This window comes from Otolemur garnettii, unplaced genomic scaffold (genome assembly GCF_000181295.1).
Source record: "Otolemur garnettii isolate 467f Iridium unplaced genomic scaffold, OtoGar3 scaffold00211, whole genome shotgun sequence".
Taxonomy (NCBI): Eukaryota; Metazoa; Chordata; class Mammalia; order Primates; family Galagidae; genus Otolemur; species Otolemur garnettii.
This window is the reverse complement of record NW_003852606.1, coordinates 2,256,284-2,270,309: the sequence shown is the minus strand read 5'-3', so window position 1 is coordinate 2,270,309 and position 14,026 is coordinate 2,256,284. Positions and strand designations below refer to the sequence as shown.

At 51.8% G+C, this 14,026-nt stretch overlaps 3 protein-coding genes across 5 annotated transcripts in view; 1 reads left to right on the top strand and 2 right to left on the bottom strand.

The window, feature by feature from the left end:
* CCDC114 (coiled-coil domain containing 114) overlaps nucleotides 1-2,147 on the bottom strand; it is a 21,399-nt gene extending 19,252 nt beyond the window's left edge. For 2 of the 3 annotated variants that reach the window (XM_012812576.2, XM_023507917.1), the window contains exons 1-4: nucleotides 2,100-2,147; nucleotides 1,758-2,006; nucleotides 1,377-1,602; nucleotides 936-1,037 (exon numbers count right to left, since the gene is read on the bottom strand). In XM_012812576.2, coding sequence (XP_012668030.2) covers nucleotides 936-1,005 — 70 coding nt within the window. In that variant the 5' untranslated portion in view covers nucleotides 1,006-1,037; nucleotides 1,377-1,602; nucleotides 1,758-2,006; nucleotides 2,100-2,147. The remainder of the gene's footprint in view (nucleotides 1-935; nucleotides 1,038-1,376; nucleotides 1,603-1,757; nucleotides 2,007-2,099) is intronic. The other variant, XM_023507916.1, reaches the window with a different exon arrangement.
* Nucleotides 2,148-5,543: 3,396 nt separating this feature from the next.
* Nucleotides 5,544-10,658, top strand: EMP3 (epithelial membrane protein 3). Its single transcript, XM_012812575.1, has 5 exons — nucleotides 5,544-5,765; nucleotides 6,726-6,818; nucleotides 7,123-7,225; nucleotides 8,064-8,204; nucleotides 10,390-10,658. The coding sequence occupies exons 2-5, from the start codon at nucleotides 6,741-6,743 to the stop codon at nucleotides 10,557-10,559; spliced, it is 492 nt and encodes a 163-aa protein (XP_012668029.1). The 5' UTR covers nucleotides 5,544-5,765; nucleotides 6,726-6,740; the 3' UTR covers nucleotides 10,560-10,658.
* A 922-nt stretch (nucleotides 10,659-11,580) lies between these two features.
* The window catches only part of TMEM143 (transmembrane protein 143), a 28,136-nt gene continuing 25,690 nt past the window's right edge, over nucleotides 11,581-14,026 (bottom strand). Inside the window, exons 6-7 of the mRNA XM_023507915.1 lie at nucleotides 13,230-13,419; nucleotides 11,581-12,705 (exon numbers count right to left, since the gene is read on the bottom strand). Coding sequence (XP_023363683.1) covers nucleotides 12,452-12,705; nucleotides 13,230-13,419 — 444 coding nt within the window. The 3' untranslated portion in view covers nucleotides 11,581-12,451. The remainder of the gene's footprint in view (nucleotides 12,706-13,229; nucleotides 13,420-14,026) is intronic.

Sequence of the window (14,026 nt, the reverse complement as noted above, 5' to 3'; positions counted from 1 at the left end):
CCTAAAACCCACTCCCATTTTGAGTTTAGGCAGAAAACACTTCTGGAAGGCCTCTTGGTCCTCTGAGAACTGGAGCACAGAGCTGGAACTTGGGAAAACTCTCCATCCCTCCCCTCTGCCTCACCCACTATAAGCAGCCTCCAACTCCATCCTTTGGCCTTCACACTCTCTCAGCCTATCCCTTGGACTCAGACCTCATCCCTTCCTGTCTAGACACCATCACCCCAGCCTTCTCAACTTGCAGCCTCCTCTCACAGTCTTTCTACACCCACAGTGGACACTCCCCTGCTCACAGGACTGCCATGGTACCTCAGTACCCTAAGGACAAAGTTCCAGTTCCTCAGCCTCGCATTTAAGGCCTCAAGTGACCTTACCCTACCCACCTCTCCAGTCTTTCACACCAGCTCCCCACCTCTCAAGGCCCATTGGTTCTCAACCAGGAAGACATTCTGCCCCCCCCCATGAATGTCTGGAGACATTTTTGATTGTCACAACTTGTGTTGAAGGGGGAATACTACTGGTATCTAGTGAGTAGAGGTCAGGAATACTGCCTGGCATCCCACAAAGTGCAGGACAGCCCCCACAACAAAAAATTATCCCACCCCAAATGTCAGCAGTACAGAACTCTAGCCACATGCTGTTCTCCTTGCAGAAACACCCTTCCCTTCTTCCTTCTCCCTTTAGCAATTCCTGGGAGGGGTTCTGGGCTCCATTCAAACTTGCGGGCCTGAAGTCTTCCTGGCCCAGTCCGTTGCCCAGGCTTGGCCTGGTGGTGCCCGGTGTCACTTGCTTTGGGGCACGTGTCTGTTTCCCACTAGAGGGCGCTCCTGGAAGGCCTCTAAGTCCCCAGGGCCCCGCCCCATAGGACCTGGAACTCCGGGAAAGCTGAGGACTGGAGAAGAATGGGTGAATGAAAGAAAGAATATATGAATTACCCAGTCCTTCCAAGAAAATCTCACTTCCCCCCTCGGAGCGGACGCTCCCGGCCGATAGTCCCAAAGGCATCTTGGCCAAGAAGGGTGAGGCTCCTGTAGGGGCTGACACAGGACACTTCAGACAACGGGCAGACGAGGGCAGGGAGAGTTGCGAGGGACTGGGAATTGAAAGAGGGTGACACTAGAACCACTGTGGCCTATCTTTGAGTCTCAGTTCCTCCAAAGGATTGGAGAGGTACATCTTTCAGACCTCTTCCTACACCCCTCCTGACCTCCCACCTCTCACATCTCGGTCTTGAGTTCTTGACTCTGACTCTGGCACGGGGTGGGCGGGAGCGAGGGAGAGGGGAGAGGCAGACAGATGCCCCCGGGTCTCCGTAGCTCCGAGGATAGGCTGTATGGTCATAGAGCAGGGGAGACCGGCCGGCCGCGGGAGAGTACCTGCTGCAGTGCCTGACCTGTCCTTGGTCCTCCTCCAAGCTCACTGTTGTGGTCTGGTTACTGGGGAGATAAGGACCCAATAAGGCCCAGAGGACAGCGGCCAGGGAGGGACCCAGGTCGTGAGGAGAAGCCAAGAGAGGAGGGGTGGAGGAGGCTGCCGGTAGAAGACCCGAGGGACTTAGAACTGATGGGCCGGGGAACCCTCAGGGGGCGGGGCTGTGAAGACCTGTGAAAAGAGGGAGAGTCGAGGTATTTCGGGGGACAGGAGATGGGGGCACGGGTGCCTACAAAGGAACGGTTTCGGGGACTGACTAGAGGAGGGGCAAGGGCGACTGTAAAGTAGCAGGCGGGACGGCGAGGGTTGTGTTTGGAAGGACTTACCCAGAGGCCTCGTAGGAGGGCTGAGAGGGGCGACCTGAGCGTGCTACAGGTCGCTGGCTCTAACGTGTCAAGGGCGGGCTAATAGGGAGGCGCGCAGGCCGGGAGGGTCTGGGGGAAGTCGGGATGATCGGTATAGGGAGCTTGGGGCTTTGAGGGTCTCAGGAGTGTCGCGGGTTGTGTGTTTCCAAAAGAGGCAAGAGCTGACAGGGCCTGGAGAGAAACGTCTGGGCTTTGGGTCCAGAGAGGTGCCTGTCTTAAGCAGAGTAAGACCGCGTTATTTTAAGGATTCGTTAAGTGGGAGGCAGTGCCAAAGGCGGGCGTTGCGAGGGGAGAAGGGCTCACCACAGTTTCAGTGCCTCGCAGCGGCTCACGACGCATGCGCGACCAACCGCCTCAGGAGAAGCCTACAAAAACCCAGGACGGCCTACTCTGGGAGGCGGAAGTGGGCGTGGCGTACGATGATCCGTGCCACCCCCGCTTTCCGGCCACGCCTCTACTGGTCACACCCTCACTCTGAAGGGCACGCCCCCCTCCACTACTACCAGCTGCCCACGTGGGCCTCCGGGGGGCGGGCGGACTGTGGGCGCTTCTCCCTGAAGGCTGGGTGTGCCGACGCCTGCGGTTTCCTGTGGGAGGAAGCGGCCCGCGGACGATCTGCTCAGCTCGTAGCCTCAGAGGCCCAGGAGGGGGAGCTCCGGCCACTGCCCTCGGGTTCTGTGATTCTCCCTCTTCCACAGTACCTCCAGAACATCACCCCAAGTCTGGCGCCGATTCCACTCAGGGAACTTGACTCCGAGTCCTAGACTCCTGTTCACCTCCCAGTTCAAGTTACCGTCTTCCCAGCCCCTAATTCCCCCGACTCCTCCTAAGACCAGAGGAGGGCCCCCTTTCCCAGCACTCTAAGAGGCACAATGACCTCTTCCAGCCCCAAATTTTCCCCAGTGACGCAAACTTCTAATTTCCTTGGGGATCTGAGAACAGGCTTAAGTTTGAGACTACGTACTCCCCTTACTCTCCAGGGATTCTGATTTTGGATTTACTTTAGCCCTGAGACATAATGGACCCAAGAGTTTGCCCCTTCCCGAATTCCTAGAGACCCTGAACCAGGTGCCTCAGAACTGAATCCACTCAAGACCCCAAAGCCTGATATAACTAGCATGTACATAAGCAGGCAAGAGTTAAGGGGGGGGGAAGTTTTAAATAAATAACTAGCATATACAGTACTTAACTGTGTGCCAACCACTACTCTAATAGCTACCCTACAATGTACTTACTATTATATTTATTTTACAGGTGAAGAAACTGAGGCATAGAGACATGAGTTACTTGCCCCAAACCACACTGACTAAAGCAGTAGGATTTGAGTCCAACAAGTCCGGCTCTAGAGTCTATGCTGCTACCCCAAATTCTGGGTCCCCCAGGTAGACACCCACCCTCTGACTTGTCCATCCTCCACCCCAGTCAGGGAGTCCAACTAATAGACACCCAGCTCTGGCCCCATCAGATACTCCAACATCCCATCATCCAGTTCCTTACCCTTGCAGAGCCCCAGGACTTGAGTTCCCCAGCTCTCAATTCATCAGGGCCCTGGACATCGGATTGTTTCCCAAGAGGCCCAGATGCATAGTAGTTATTACCCTCCACCCTAATTCAATATCCTAAGAATAAATAATAGTACATACATACATAGTTAATATTAAGTCCCTGGTAAACCTTCAAATGGCTTCCCACTGCACTTAGAATAAAATCCAAATCCTCCCCTAGGCGTCAAGGGCACCCTTTGATTTTCCTTCCCGCCATTCCTTCTGGCTTGCTCTGCTCCAACCACACTGGCCCTCTGTCTGCTGCCCAAACAACCTGAGTTTGTTCTCAAGAGTCTTTCCATGGCTCTGCGCCCTTAGCACAGTGGTTACGGCACCAGCCACATACACCAAGAGTGACAGGTTCGAACAAGGCCCGGATCAGCTAAAACAACTGCAACAAAAAAATAACCAGGCATTGTGATGGTTGCCAGTAGTCCCAGCTTCTTGGGAGGCTGAGCCAAGAGAATGGCTTAAACCCAGGAGTTGGGGGTTGATGTGAGTTGTGATGCCACGGCTCTCTACCAAGGGCCAGCTAAAATAACTGCAACAAAAAAATAACCAGGCATTGTGGTGGGTGCCCGTAGTCCCAGCTTCTTGGGAGGCTGAGCCAAGAGAATGGCTTAAACCCAGGAGTTGGAGACTGATGTGAGCTATGATGCCATGGCATTGAAACTCTCTCTTAACAAAAACAAACAAATAAAAAAAGTCTTTCCACTTCCTCTCCTTCTCCCCAGCATTCGAAGGACTCCAGTCTTCAGGTCTCAGTTCAAATGTCACCTCCCCCAAGAGGCCTTCCCTGATTACCTTGTTTCAAGTACTCTCCCTCCATCTATTATCTCCATTGGTCTATTTTATTTCCTTCAAAATACTTATTACCCACCAGGTGCGGTGGCTCATGCCTATAATCCGAGCACTTGGGAGGCTGAAGTGGGTGGATTGCCTGAGCTCACAGACTTGAGACCAGCCTGAGCCAGAGCAAGACCTCATCTCTAAAGATAGCTGGGCACTGTGGTAGGTGGCTGTAGTCCTAGCTATCTGGGAGACTGAGGCAAGAGAATCACTTGAGCCCAAGAGTTTGAGGTTACTGTGAGCTACAACGCCACAGCACTCTAGCAGGGGTGACAAAGAAAGACTCTGTCACCAAAAAAAAAAATACTTATCTGAAATTTTATCTTCATCACTGATATGTTTTCTCTTTATTGTCTGCCTCCCTCTACAAGAAGATAAGCTCCATAATAACAGCAGGACTTAAGTCTGTTTTCTTCTTTTTTTTAGAGACAGAGTCTCACTTTGTCACCCTCAGTAGAGTGCCGTGGCATCACAGCTCACAACAGCCTCCAACTCCTGGGCTTAGGCGATTCTCTTGCCTCAGCCTCCTGAGTAGCTAGGATCACAGGCCCACCACAACGCCCAGCTATTTTTTGTTGTTGTTATTGTTGCAGTTTGGCCAGGGCCGGGTTTGAACCCGCCACCTTCGGTATATGGGGCCAGAGCCCTACTCACTGAGCCACAGGCACCGCCCTGTTTTCTTCATTATTAACTCCTGGTTCATGGTAGGTATTCAATAAATGATGAAGGAAGGAATGGGTTAAGTGTGCTTATAGTATCTTATTCAAAATAAGTATCAGAATTATTATTATCAGTATTATTATTGTCAGTATTAGTATATTATTAGTATTATTATACCCACTATACAGATTAGAAACCTGAGGCTTAGAGAGGTAAAATAATTGACCCACAGTCATTCAGTCAGGAAATGATGGCACTGCACCTCCTGCCCTCATCTAGAGCTTCATACATTTCATCTCTCATCCTATGACCCCTAACCTGGGGTGAACTCCACCAGCCCCAAGCCCAATCTGTGCCACAGGAATCTAGCTGGGAGTTTCCCAGATGCCTATCCAGCTCCAGGCTCCATCAAGGAAAGCAGACATCAGGTCCCAGGGCAAGACCCAAAGACCCATTGGGCCCTCCCACCTACAACACTTGCCCCACCCAAGAGCCCCATTCCAAGGATTTCTCATCTCAATCCTGGAAGGAGCCCCATAAGATGTCTGTCTAGGGGCATTGGGTGGGGGCCCAGTGAAAGAGGAACTGGAGTGGGCCCTCCCCCTGGCAGCAGACCTCAGCTGGGTGCGGTGAGGGTGGGTATAAAAGGGTCAGTATATATTGAGAGAAGTAGAGAAAGAGAAGAGAGAGACAGAAGGAGGCCTAGTCAGTGTGGGCAGGAGAGAGAAAAAGAGGCAGAAGAGGCTGAGAGAGAGAGAGAAAGAAAGGGTTCCGGGATTGGAGGGGAAAGAGAGGGAGGGAGGGAGGCGGCGAGGGAGGCGGGGGCCTCGAGAGGGTGGAAGGAGAGAGAAGGGCGGGGCACGGAGGCCCAAGCAAGGGAAGAGACTCCAACTCTGACTTTTTCCGCGGCTCTCGGGTAAGTTTCCAGTCCGTTATTCAGACTGAGATGTCTTTATTTAATTTACTTGGGAGTGTGGCAGTTTGGGAGGGACACCCCCAGGATGAGAGAGGACCCTCCCCACTCACGGCCCCCATGAAAATCATTGTAATTTAGAAAGTGATCTCTTAGCATTTGGGGTGGGGATGCGGGAAGGGGTGGGGCCCTGCAAGGTTTTGGGGTCCCACAAGAGTCCCCCCTGGAAAAATTCTCATAGTTTTTACTAGCAAGGGGGTCCACTCTCTTCTGAGGATCCTAAACTGAGAAAATTGCATGAAAACATCCCAAGTCTCGAACTCTGAGGTCCCCTGTTTCTGAACACTAAAAGGTTGTGGAAGGCGATCTGCTTCTCAGGCTTCTTCCTCCACAAGATAGATCTGATCCATTTCCCCGCTCTAGATGTCCAGCAGGCAGTCTGGCAGCTGGGTGGGGTGAGGACCTCGTGGACATAGCCAGGGGCTGGGGTTTCCCTGGTGCTTGGAGGCAGAGGGGTGCGATGAGTCACCGGATGACTCACCGGGTCCCCCTCCTCCTCCCACCGCGGGAGAGGGGTGGTGTGAGTCAAGGATGCCTGTCGCCTGCTGGGGGCAACTCCTAGCTCCTGATAAATAGGGGGAGTGGGGAAGTCATCTTTAATTTTCATGATCTGACCCATATGTGCCCAGACACAGGGCTCTGAGGACAGAGGAGCCACATTGCTTGTTCTACTCATTCCAGTACCCCAGTAAATCATCTCCAACGCTCCAGCCCCTGGGGAACACAGGAATCCAGGCCCCAGTTTCCTCCTCCCTTGAGAGACCTGGGAGTTCAGGCTCCCATCGTCTCCTCCCTCAGACCCAGGAGTCTGGACCCCAGCTCCCTCCTCCATTACGATTAGAGTTTCTCACCTGCCTCGTTACTAATCTCTTGAGACTCAATTTCCTGTCTGTCCTTCCCCAGGCTTCTACTGCAGCCATGTCACTCCTTCTGCTGGTGGTCTCTGCCCTCCACATCCTCATTCTCATCCTGCTTTTCGTGGCCACTTTGGACAAGGTAAGCCTAACTGGAGCTCGGAGTCCTTTTGCTCCCCTGCAGATTCCCGCCACGCCCCTCCTGTAAGTCACTCTGGCCACGCCCCCTTTCCCTAGCACCTACCCTCTCAGCTCTACCTCTGATGCCTCGCCCCTGCCCTTCCCCCTAACATACCCTCTTTCCTCCCCTGGCTTACTAAATCCAAACTCTCCCCAGTTCTGCCCCTTCCCCGGAACCTGGCCCTCTTCCTAACCCTTCCCACAGTATCCCTGATCCGGTCCTCTTTCATTTCTTAATCCTGCCCTTATTTCACCGTCCATCTCAGTCCTGGTGGACTCTCCCTGGGAAGGAGTCCCTCAATCTCTGGTACGATTGCACGTGGAACAACGACACCAAAACGTGGGCCTGCAGTAACGTCAGCGAGAATGGTGAGGGGTGAGGGACAGCGGGACTATTCTGCAAAGGGGAGGGGAACCCCAAGTCTCCTCATGGCACAAAATACTAAAAACCCCAAAAATCTGAGTGGGCGGGGCCCGAGCCTGAGTGGCCGAGTGGGTGCGGCTGATGCGTGCCCGCTAGTATGCTCCTGTTTCTAGAGAAAATGTATTAAAAGCCTCCTTATGATTCTGAAAGGGCGAAAGCCGTATACTGTAGGTTTAAAGAATGGGGAAGAAGTTCCCAAGAGCCTGAGAAGATAAGATTGTCTCCAAAGTTCTAAGGAGATCGAGGTGGTGTTCTGAATGGATGCTTAGGACCAATTTGTCCAAGTTCCAAAGGGGTAGAGCTAGAACCACATTAGGTCCTAAAGGGGTGGGGCCAGATGCATATGAATTCTAAAGGAATGGAGCTGTGTCTATCTAAAGTTCTAAGTGAAAGAAGGTGAAATATTAAGTTGCTTTCCCTAAGATTAAAGCAAGTGGTCTGCTCTCACTACTATTCAGCATTGTACTGGAGGTAGCCAATGCAACAAGGCAAGAAAAAGAAATAACAGGCATGGGAAAGGAATTAGTAAAAAGTGTCTTTATTTGGTGTTAATACGTTTGTTTATGTAGAAAATCCTAAAAGTTCTGCAAAGCAACTACTGGAACTGATAAAAGAATTTAGCAAGGATACAGGGCTTAAGGCCAAGTATAAGTGATACTCCTATGTATCTAAGCTTGTCTGGCTTTAAATGTAGGGGGGAGAAATGGCACATGATGAACAAGCAGCTGGAGCTGTAATTCTGGATTCACTGTGACTTCCACTTGTATATCCTCCTTACTGCAGGTTGGCTGAAAGCAGTGCAGGTTCTCATGGTGCTTTCCCTCATCCTCTGCTGTCTGTCCTTCATCTTGTTCATGTTCCAGCTCTACACCATGCGGCGAGGAGGTCTTTTCTATGCCACCGGCTTCTGCCAGCTTTGCACCAGTAAGCACTCCCTCCCATGCCACCCCAGTAATTGAAGGGAAGGGATGTGATGTGTCAGGATGCTGGGTGCCCTGAGCATATAGACAATCTGATAAAAGAAAACAATTTCAACAGCCCAAAAACCACAGGAGTGGTTACATGGACTATCTCTCTGCTCCAAGAGAGGAATTGTAGTTTTCAGTAACTCAAGGGTGGTTGAGGCATGTGTTTGAGTCTCAAGGAACTGGCATCAGAAAATGTAGCACTTCAAGGAGCCAGGGGTGGGGAAGGGGATATAGGTAAATAATTTGGGTCCCAGGGATGGTGAGGGGTAGATAATTGATACCCCCAGAAGACAGCTGTGAATCTTAGTAGTGATGGCACATTAATGGTAATTAATCAGCTTGTGTACCTACTGTGCGTATCAGACACTTTAGGGAGTTTTGTTTACTTCTTAATTTTTTTTCTTTTGAGACAGAGTCTCACTATGTCACCCTCAGTAGAGTGCCATGGCATCACAACTCACAATAACCTCAAACTCTTGGGCTTCATCGATTCTCTTGCCTCAGCTTCCCACGTAGCTGGGACTACAGGCACCTGCCACAACACCCAGCTATTTTTTGGTTGCAGTTGTCATTGTTGTTTGAACCCACCAGCCTTGATGTATGTGGCTGGCACCCTACTCACTGAGCTATGGGCACTGAGCCTACTTCTTAATTTTTTGACTTAAAAAACTAAAGGGCTAAGTTAATCATAGTACTCAATTTTGGGAACATTATCTTCTTAGATTCCCACAAAGCCCCTCCCTTTATTTATCTATCTGTCTTGAGAGAGAGTCTTGCTCTGTCACCCAGGTTCCCACAAAGCCCCTCCCTTGCACTACAACCTCAGACTCCTGGGCTCAAGTGAGCTGCCTGCCTCAGTCTACGAGGTAGCTGGGACTACAAGCCCGAACCACCAAGCCAGGCTTGTTACATTTTTTTCTAGAGGGTATCCCAAAAGTTTCCCACAAAGTCACCATACAGAGGGTAAATGGGATATTTACAAAATATTGGTTACATTGGCTTGGTGCCTGTGGCTCAAGTGGCTAAGGCGCCAGCCACATACACCTAAGGTGGCGAGTTCAAATCCTGCCCGGGCCTGCCAAACAACAATGATGGCTGCAACAACAAAAAAAAATAGCCGGGCGTTGTGGCGGGTGCCTATGGTCCCAGCTACTTGGGAGGCTGAGGCAGGAGACTCGCTTGAGCCCAGGAGTTGGAGGTTGCTGTGAGCTGTGATGCACAGCACTCTACCCAGGGGGACAGCTTGAGGCTCTGTCTCAAATATATATATATATATATATATATGTTACAAAATATTACAAAATATTCTCTACGTGTTGGCCACCTCTTTGTAAAATTTTACAATAAATATTTTGTAAATAAAGGTACATTTAGCTACAATTTCCCCTTATCCATATGTATGAAGACTTTATGGGCGACTTTTGGTATACCTTGTACTTTTTTTTATTTTATTTTGTTTTATTTTATTTTATTTTATTTTGAGACAGAGTCTCACTTTGTCGCCCTCGGTAGAGTGCTATGGCATCACAGCTCACAGCAACCTCAAAATGTTGGGCTTAGGTGATTCTCTTGCCTCAGCCTCCAAAGTAGCTGGGACTACAGGCCCCCACCACAACGCCCCGCTATTTTTTGGTTGTAGTTGTCACTGTTGTTTGGCAGACCCAGGCTGGACTCGAAGCCTCCAGCTCTGGCGTATGTGGCGGGCGCCCTAGCCCCTGAGCTACAGGCGCCAAGTCACCTCGTATTTTTAGTAGACACGGGGTCTCACTCTTGTTCAGGCTGGTCTCATACTCTTCCCACCTCAGCCTTCCAGAGTGCTGAGGTTACAGGAGAGAGCCACCGCGCCCGGCCCCGTGTGTAACTAATTCACCACTGCATATTTGGCTTGTAGATACACTTGAAAATATTCCTTGTAGGGATGGATAGATAGATAGGTATTAGTGTCTCATTTTATGGAAGAACCAGTGGAAGCCAAAGAGATTAAGTTGCCCACGGCCACTCTGCGGTTGCTTCGTCGCATGGTGCTGGGGAAAAGAACGACTTCCAGCCCAAGCACTCGCCCGCGCTGCACTGCCGGGTGAGCTGTTGAGAAGTATAGTCTCGGTGCGGCCACTGCGTGACGCCATTCCCTTCTTCCGTAGGCGTAGCGGTGTTTACTGGGGCCCTCATCTATGCCATTCACGCAGACGAGATCCTGGCGAAGCACCCGCGAGGGGGCAGCTTCGGCTACTGCTTCGCCCTGGCCTGGGTGGCCTTCCCCCTCGCCCTGGTCAGCGGCATCATCTACATTCACCTACGGAAACGGGAGTGAGCGCTCCCCGCCCTGCCGTCCCCGCCGGCTCCGTGCCCCTCGGTCTCGCCCTGAAGCCCCCGCGCGCCCTCCAGAGAATAAAATTGTTTAACCATGGGCTATGCTTTTATCGCCTTCCTTCCTTCGGCCTCCAGGGACCTAGGCTGCAAAAGCCTGACCTTTCCTGAATAGAGGAAGGTCCCCACCAGCAGCTGCTTCGCCCTCAAAATAGCGATTTCCCAGCATCTAGCCCAGTTCTTCCCGACACAAGAGCCCGGAACCCCAGGCGCCTTTTCCTTCACACAACTCAGGAGCAGGGGCCCTCCCCTCTCGGGACCCTAGAATCCTCTGAGTCTAGACCTTTAGACACTTCTGGGTAAGAAACACGAGTCTAGGTCCCAGCAAACTCTGTTAGAATCAGGAATCTGTAGTGTACAGTTCCCTCCTTGCCCAAAGTTGTGTCACTCTACTACTCTCTATCTCTGGGCCCCTGGCATGTTGTGTATCTAGATTTTTTTGGTCTTTGTTTCTCTTTTTCTTTCTCTTTAACCCTCCCTTTGGAAAGACTTTCTTTCTCTGCCCCAATTCTCCCCCACCCCTCATATTCCACTTCCCTCTTGGAAACCAGTCTCCCTCCCTCTCTAGGCCCCAACTCCTCTGCCCAAAGGCTGCCTCTAGCCCATAGGACACTGTAGTAAAAGTCAGAAGGCATACGCCTCCTCCCACACCAAGACACATGTGAGGCGAGAGTTGGATTTTACAACCCCGCCACCCCAACTGTGTGCCTTAGTGGGATGAACAATCTGTACAACCGCACATGGCTACTGTATCTCCTGGGTTCATGAATCAGATCCAAGATCCTCTTATATGACCCAGTCTTTGCTTTATGAACCATGAACCCAGACTCTCACTAGGATTATAGCTTTCCTGTCTTGGACTCCTCTACATGCATTAGCATCCCTCCAATTTCCAGTCTCTTCTTTCCTAGGTTCTAAAGGCTTCCTTCCCCCTGAAATTCCTCCAGCCATTCCAGTCATACAGCTTTATTAAACATGATTTATTACTTTAGGAGAGGGGATGGGGAGAAATTGATAGACCAATAAATATTGCACAGTCCGCTGGTGGTGGGTAGATCCAGACTGAGGTAGTTTCTGTAGAAATGTGAGGGTCTTGGGCAAGGAAGGCACCTGAGGTCGTTGGGAGCCTGAGTGGCAGAGTCTTGGGGTGAGGGTGGTCTCTGTTCCCTCCAGACCCAGAGATTTCTGCTTGGCACAAGGTTCCAAAACCCTTCAGCCTGGACACCCTGATCAGCAGTTGACCAGATGGCTCACCATAAGCAACAGCAGTTGATATAAAGGTTGGGTTTGCTTTAGAAATTCTAATTGGTTGCTTCTCCGCAACAACTGGCTGCCCAAGGTTGGTAGTGCCCAGCAGCTGTCACTGGCTGTTTGTCAAGAGCCAAAGCTAACCAGCTCTGCAGAGCAGTCGGCTGGGGCCCCGCCTTTGTGCACATAATGGACGGCTTGCCCGAAACGGACTAAAAGGACAATGATATATAGTTTCGGGAGAACATAGGATTTACGACTCTACCTAGTGGTTTACAGAACCCAGAACTGAACAGCTGCGATTAGCTGACACCCCCAGCTACTCAATTAAACCACTTTTGGATGTTCTTAGTGAGTGTGAGTCTAAGCAATTGACTAGAAGCAGCGCTAAATGGATTTGATTGGCTGTTCCTTAGAAGGGGTGTGCCTAGCAACTGCTGCCTGCTTTGATTGGCTGGCTTAATTTGAACTAAGTAGTGTAACAAAAATAATTGCAGGTCAGTAATTGGAAGTTGGAAAGACAAAGCGCAGTAACTGTGATCTACAGCTTGACGCGAGGAGGTGGGGCTTCATTCCCAGCCTGGTTGGCTAGGCGAGGCTGGGCGGGGCTGCGGCTGGGGCTGCGCGGGGGATTTTACTGCTGGGTGCGGTCTGCGGGGAGGACTCCGAAGCTATTGTAGCCAGCGGGCCTACTTTGGGGAAACCCGGGGGTGGGTACAACCCCGTGCTAGGAGTCAGAGCTTGCAGGTGGGCCAGGGCCCGAGTTCCGTTGAAGGCCACTTCACAGCCTGACTGGGCTAGCAGCCAGTTCTCCACCTCCGACTGGAGCCACTTAGAGGTCTCTGCAGGAGGAGAAGCAGGTGCTGTGAGGTTATGCAGGAAATGACTGGGAGGGGCCCCGGAGAGGGGCATGGGTTTGAGATAAGTCAATGGATACACTGGAGGCTAGTAGGAGGGGTAGAACAATGCCTAGAAGGCTCTAGAGGGCCAGAAGACTCTGGGGCTCTCACTGGGACTCTTTTTCAGGAGTGGGGACCATAGGGAAAGGGACCGCCTGGGGCTCACATAGGAAGCGGATAAGGGTCTCTTGTAAGGAGAAAATAGGCTCACGCAAGGAAGGAGGGTGGGAAAGGGCATGCCATTTATCCAAGACCTCCATCCGAGGCTAAGGTCATGAGTGAGAAGTCACCCCAGAAACCAAGGTCGGAAGATAGGTTTAGGAATTCTATCTGCTGAGGGTTGAGGTCTTCTCGCAAATCTGGCAGGTTCACCAGTGGGAACTGGGGTGGGGCCAGGTTTCACTGATGTGGGGCCACAAAGGGACGCGGAGGCTTGGCCAGGACAGGGTACTAGGGCCGCTTCCTACCTTCCGGCGGGCCGCTCGCGCCCCCTGGTCGCCGGGCCAGGAAGCTGTGTGCCAGGAGCGCCTCTTTGGTGTGCTCGTCCTGCGCGCGCAGAGCCAGGGCGCTAAGGAGCTCAGAGTTGTTGGACGTGCTGCGATAGTACAGCATGTGCGCCAGCTCCAGGGCCTGAGCGCTGCGCCGCTGCCCAAACATCTGCAGGCAGGACATCACCCGGCTGGCTCATTTCCGGACCTTGCCCACCCACACACCCCTGGGTCACTCACTCTGGCACTGCCCTTCCCACACACAGCTCAACCCCAACCTCTTCAGTGAGGGTCCCTGAGGTGGGGGTCCGAGGATCTGTATTCTTAACACACACGGTCTGGCCTAGTGGCTCCCAAGCCGCCAGCGCCACCTAGGTACGGGGGACTACAGTTTTTAGCAATCGCCGCTGCAGTGATTTGTTCATCCGAACCACGTGCTTATTATGGATTTGCTCGAAGATTTCCAGATGATGCCGAGTTTAACCCTTGGAAGATTTTTGTTACAGTAAGTCCTTATCTTTTATAGACATACTAAAGTATGGTCAAAACTATCCAATGGTAGGCTTGGCGCTCGTAGCACAGCCTTTAGCACAGTGGTTATGGCGTCAGCCATGTGCACAGAAGCTGGAGGGTTTGATCCTGACCCGGGCCTGCTAAACAACAATGACAACTGCAACAAAAAACAGCCAGGCGTTGTGGCGGGAGCCTGTAGTCCCAGCTACTTGGGAGGCTGAGGTAAGAGAATCGCTTAAGCCCAAGAGTTTGAGGTTGCTGTG